General features: G+C 37.7%; 1 protein-coding gene across 1 annotated transcript in view; it reads right to left on the bottom strand.

Annotated features, from left to right (window-relative positions):
• The window catches only part of PRTFDC1 (phosphoribosyl transferase domain containing 1), an 86,060-nt gene that overhangs the window by 72,572 nt on the left and 7,558 nt on the right, over nt 1-5,930 (bottom strand). Inside the window, exons 2-3 of the mRNA XM_011371028.2 lie at nt 5,550-5,603; nt 5,058-5,241 (exon numbers count right to left, since the gene is read on the bottom strand). Of these exons, the coding sequence (XP_011369330.1) occupies nt 5,058-5,241; nt 5,550-5,603 (238 nt within the window). The remainder of the gene's footprint in view (nt 1-5,057; nt 5,242-5,549; nt 5,604-5,930) is intronic.

Here is a 5,930-nt window from a genome sequence, read left to right as displayed (position 1 = left end):
AAGGAAAGGGATGGTCAACTCAAGCCTAACCTAAGAACAGCAATTAATTCCTCTCTGGATGAGGACAGTTTATGTGCTATGAACAGAGAGTTGTTCCCGTCATACTCCAGACTATGAATATGTTTTTTTTTTCCATCCATTTCTGAGGATACTTAATTGGGGGAAAAGCTTGCTCTGCGTGAGCAGATAGGCTTTTATGTCAGGTAATTCTCAGGAGATGATCTGTGTCACTTTGGTGATAGACAAGAGGAAGAACATTTAGTAAGAAGGGAAAGACATCATTTGTGGGTCCTACAGGATTTAAATGTGGGACAAAAGCTAAAATACACAGTGTGTGTGAGAATTGATGAAGGTGGTGAAGATTTAAAGTCTAGTATTGCCTTCCTCCTTCATCAGAACACTGGGTAGGGCCTTCCCCCCGCCCCCATCCCTACCGCCAGCAAAAATCTGTCAATTTGAAAATATTGTTCTAAATGCAGGATTAACGATCACAATGTTCCAAGAGTTTTACAAATGCAAATGTTTGTTCTGAACTAGTATCACATAAACATGAGTTAATCGTGCTAATAAGTGTTAATGTTTGTTAATAAGTGTTAGAATGTGTGCCTATAAGTTAAAACACAGATAAAATAGAAAGGATGTTTAGAGAAATGGACAGTGAGAGATAGCAGTATTGTTTAATTTGACATGGATTATAATGCTGTTAGTTTCAGCAAGATTGACCATACTGTATAGGAAGTCCTAGCCAGTTCAATAGACAATAAAAAGAAATAAAAAACATACAAATTAGAAAGGAAGAAGTAATACCATCTCTAGTCACAGAAGAAATTATTGTCTTCATAGAAAATCCAAAAGGATCTTCAAAAAACTATTAGAACTAGTTAAGAGTTTTAAAAAGTCATAGTTTTCAATATACAAAATCAATAATATTTCTAAATACTAACAATAAATAATTGGAAATTAAAATTCAAAGAAAAACTTACCAAATATAATAGGACTGAAAAACATTAAATGTTTAGGTATAAACCTCAGAGATATGTCTATCTAACATCTGACTCTTGAAAACTAGAAAACACTGATGTTAAATAAGACCTACATAAGTTGGAAAATACACCTTGTTCATGGAAGACTAAATAATGGTAAGATGTTAATTCTTCCCAAAGTGATCTATAGATTCAAAGCAGTCCCAATAAAAATTCTAACAGGTGATTTTGTAAAAATTAACAACATGATTTTAAAATGTATATGGAAAAGCAAAGAACTAAAATAGTCATGAAAAAGGACAAAGTTATAGGACACATGCTAATGTAAGGAGGGGGCGAGAGAACCAAAATATTAAATCGAGCTACATTTAGAGACTGCAATGTACTGATCAGCCCTGCAGCCAGACCCCGTGGAAACCTACAGAACAAAGGAAGATTTCTACTGGGATTGCTAACAACCCATTTCCCCACACCATGAAGGAAAATAGGAAAACAGAGTCTTTAAGTCCCGCCCTACACAAAATAAACACAATCATTCATTCCCTATGGCTAAAACCATGGGGAATTTCGAATCAAAGGCTGGGGATTGCCAGCACGCATTCTCCTCATAGATTCATTTCTTTTATACTACGTACTCTTTCTTTTCCACTGTATACTCATACTATCAAAAGAAAATAGGTAAACAAGGTCTTTAAACTTTAGTCCATAGAAACCAAGAAAGATACATAAACTAGATTCCCGGAACGCTTGGGTCCCTCTCGTTGTCTTTTTCTCTGTCCCTCTTATTGTCTCTGTCCCTCTCTTTGTCACCATCCCTCTCACTGTCATTGTCTCTGTCTTTCTCATTGTCTTTTCTCTCTAGGATCTCTCACTCTTTGTCTCTGAGAGGAGACCACGCTCTGTCTACGGAGTGTTAACCTTTCTCTAATAAACGTTCTTTTTGACTCTAACTTTGGCATGTACTGGGATCCTTTCTGTGCTTAGTCAAGATTCTCTCTCTCTCTCTCTCTCTCTGTCTGTCTCTGTCTCTGTCTCTGACTCTGCCTGCCGGTCTGTCTGTCTGTCTCTTTCTCTCTCTCTGTGCAGGGCTTGAGCTCCCCCAGCAACTCGGAGGAATTTGCCCTGTTAAGCATCATCTCTACCTGATTTCCAGACTTACACAGCTACAATAATCAAAACAGTAGAGTACTGACAAAAGGATAAGCACATAGATTAACAGAACTGGATAGAGTGTTCAGAAATAAACCCATACGCACAGAGTCAGTTGATTTTCAGATGATCCTGGAACAATCTGACATTCACGTGCAAGGAAAAGAACCTTGACCTGTACCATACTAATTAACACAATGTGGATCATAGACTTAGATTAAACCCAGAACAATGAAATTTCTCAAAGAAAACAGAGAACCTCTTTGTGACCTTGAATTAGACAAAGATTACTTAGATACACAAAAAGCATGGTCCCACAAAGAAAAAATTGATAAATTGGAGTTTATAAAAATTTTTACATTATGTTTTAGAAAAAATTATGAAAATGAAAAAACCATTGGCTGGAAAATATATTTAAAACACATTCAAAAATATATTCCTTTATCTAGTAAAACATTTATGGCCATATATATAAAGAATTCTCAAAACTCAATAATAAGAAAACAAACAACCTAATTTTAAAAATGAGCAAGATATTTGAACAAACGCTTCATCAGAGAAGCTATGTGGATAGCAAATAACCAAAATAAGTCTGTTCAACATCATTATTCCTTATGGAAATGTAAATTAAAATCATAATGAGATGCCATCACCTATTGGAATGGACAAGATAATGAAAATTTTTAAAAATAAACAACTGGCAATACCAAGCACTGTTAAAACGTGGAGTAACTGGAACCCTCATACACTACAGGCAGGAATGCAGAATATGCAATCGCTTTGGAAAAGAATTTGACAATTTCTTATATATTTCACCATCTGACCTAGGAACCTCAAGAGAAATCAAGACGTAAGCACACACAAAAAACTGTGTGTGAATATTTATAGCAGTTTTATTCATAATCACTCCCCAAAGAAAACAAACTATTCATCAGTTGATGAATGAATTTAAAAAGTGTAGTATAACCATATAATGATATCTTACTTGACAATAAGAAGAAATAAACTACTGGTACATGTAACAGTATGGATGAACCTCAAATGAATTTTGCTAACATTTACAGATTTACTAAGACTGCATGGTATATGATTATATGATATTCTGGAGTTTTCTAAAACAGAAAACTTATCGGTGGTTACCAGGGCCTAGGAGTTAGGGGAAGAGTTGACTTCAAAGGAGCACAAGGGTATTTTTTTGTGGTAAGAAAGTGTTCTACATCTTGACTGTGGTGATTTACATGACCACATGCTATTGTCAAAACTCACAGAACTGTAAACTAAAAGAGATGAATTCTCCTGCATGTAAATTATACCTCAATAAACCTGACTTTAATTTTTAAAAAGTTTTTAAAGATTTTTAAAAAGCTGTTTGCTGGGAAAAAAATATAATAAGAATCAGAGCCAAGTAAATGGGGAAAAAATAAGAAGCACAGCTATATAATCCAGGATGAAAGGCACCTGAAGAGAGAACAGATTTTCAAGAGATGCTGAATCCAAAATATTAGGGTTAAGATGTCTGTAAAAGACAATTTCATCTTCGCCTGAGAGGTCATCAGGAAAATACAGAGTATCTTAAGAAATGAGAAATAATTTGCCAGGTACTCTAGAGCTGAGGCAGCTGAGTCACAGAGAAACTGGTAGGCACAATTCTAAAATGCCACCCTCTCCATGCCTGTCCCCTGGTGTACACACCCTGTATAATCTCCTCCACTTGAGTGTGGGTGAGACTTGTAAACATCATGGGAATTCGCTCCCACGATTAGGTGACTAGTCAATTGACTTCGTGTTCATCAAAAGAGAGCTTGTCCTGGTGAACCTGACCTAATCAGGTTAGCCTTTAAAAAAAGGGGCTGGGCCCTTGGTAAAGGGAGAGGTCTTCTGCCATGCTAGGAACTGCTTATGGAGGAGTCTGTGAGGCAAAGAGCTGAGTGAGGTCAGCCTCTAGGAGCTGAGAGCATTCCCAGGTTAGAATCCGTGGGAAATGGGAGCTGAATTTTACCAACAACCAGTGATCTTAAAAAAAGGACCCCAAACCTCGGATGAGATCAAGGCCTCGGCTAACACCCTGATTTCAGCCTGGGAAGACTCAGCAGAGAAGCCATGCCTGGACTTCTGACCTAGAGAACCTGTAAGATGACACATGTGTGTTGGTTTAAGCCACTAAGTTTGTGGTGATATGTCACATGGCAACAAAAAACCAATTCAGAGTGAATTAAAATGTGTCCTGCTAGTTTAATTAATGTAGATACTTTCATGGTTTTGACGCCAGTAGCTCTTCACCCAACAGTTCAGCTAGTGTTAATGATTTAATACACTGAATCAAAAAAGCATCACAAAAAGTAACATCACAGAGAGGAAAGAGGAAGACAAACAGGATGACATCTTTGGAGAAAAATCTACCTCAGTTCTGTCCCATGGTAGTCAAGAGAACCCAGCATAGACTGGTGGAGGTTCCCTGGGCTTGTCTGATTGTATTTGATAACTCACTGTCCCTCCTCTACTTCCAGGCTGTGACTGCAGCCACCCAAGTTTAACTCTCTCATCCATGGGCTGGACACCCTCGTGTAGGTCTCCAGGGCCAACAGTGACAATCAGGGCAGAAACATGCCCATGTTCACTGAACTTTCTTAACACTCGTTCTTAACACAATTGCGAGGCTTGGCACCAGGAAACAACCACTCAACCTTATAATCAAAAAAGCAAGCATGAGTCATTCCTGAAGCATCTTTCCATGTATATGAAAAGAGAAATAAGGGTCCTTCCTCGGCCCCCACGGAAGAATACTATTTGAATTACAGATTGCAGTATCTTGCAAATTTAAAAAAATTACCTTTCTTCATTTTCATAACATTACTAGTTCTTTTATTGTACACAGTTGTTCACACTAAATGTCATATAATGAAAATGGAACAAATAATAACTTACCCTGTAACTTTTTAGCCTGATGAAATCAACCTTCATAGAGACAAATCTATCTGAATTTCGACTGATATTCTTAAGGTGTTCTACAAGGTCGGCACAGAACTTGTAACCTCCTTTAAGCACGCACAGGACCATGATGTCGCAGTATCCTATGTCTTTCATGATATCCTTGGCCAGCCGCTCAATTCTGAAAGGAGGAATTGAAAGATAAATTAAAGCCTAACTACTTCTGAGTATTTCTGAGTATCTTCCTTTCTGGAAAATGTGTGATGCACTATGCATATTAGATTATACAGAGAAATGGGGAGAAGAGCTTGGGAAACAGGAGGATGCCGGTAAAGGAGCTTTGTTAAAGATGGACAGAGAGAGAGTGTTCAAAACGTGCATCTGACAACCACATCATCAATAGCACATTTTTGCTCCTCTGTGTCACAAAGATGATTAAGGTGTAAAATATAAAGTCAAAGATCACGAATGCTATTATTTTATCACTACAGAGCCGAGTTGTTCACCTTAAGGCTATGACGGTATTCGCTGATATCACGCTCACTTTATAGCAGAGAAAAAGGAAATGAAGAATGATTCACCCACTTTACAACATTCGAGGAGACTGGAGGAAAAGTCAAGCCCATAGTAACTATCAAAAGAATAACATTTGCCTTACATTTGACAAAGATAGCACACAACCTCTGCGAAAGGTACCTTAGAGTACGTCTCCAGCAGGCACCATTTCCACGGCACACAACACGAACGATGCCTGTGGAGTTCTGCACCAAGGCATCCTTGGGCTGGAACCCAACACCTAACCTGGAACCGTCATTGTATTTTTTTCTAATTGTTTCATGTCTTTAAGTCCATTGTCCATACACCTATACA

Source organism: Pteropus vampyrus, unplaced genomic scaffold, assembly GCF_000151845.1.
Source record: "Pteropus vampyrus isolate Shadow unplaced genomic scaffold, Pvam_2.0 Scaffold180, whole genome shotgun sequence".
Lineage (NCBI taxonomy): Eukaryota > Metazoa > Chordata > Mammalia > Chiroptera > Pteropodidae > Pteropus > Pteropus vampyrus.
Note: the sequence above shows the minus strand (reverse complement) of the source record. Positions and strands in the feature narration are given on the sequence as shown.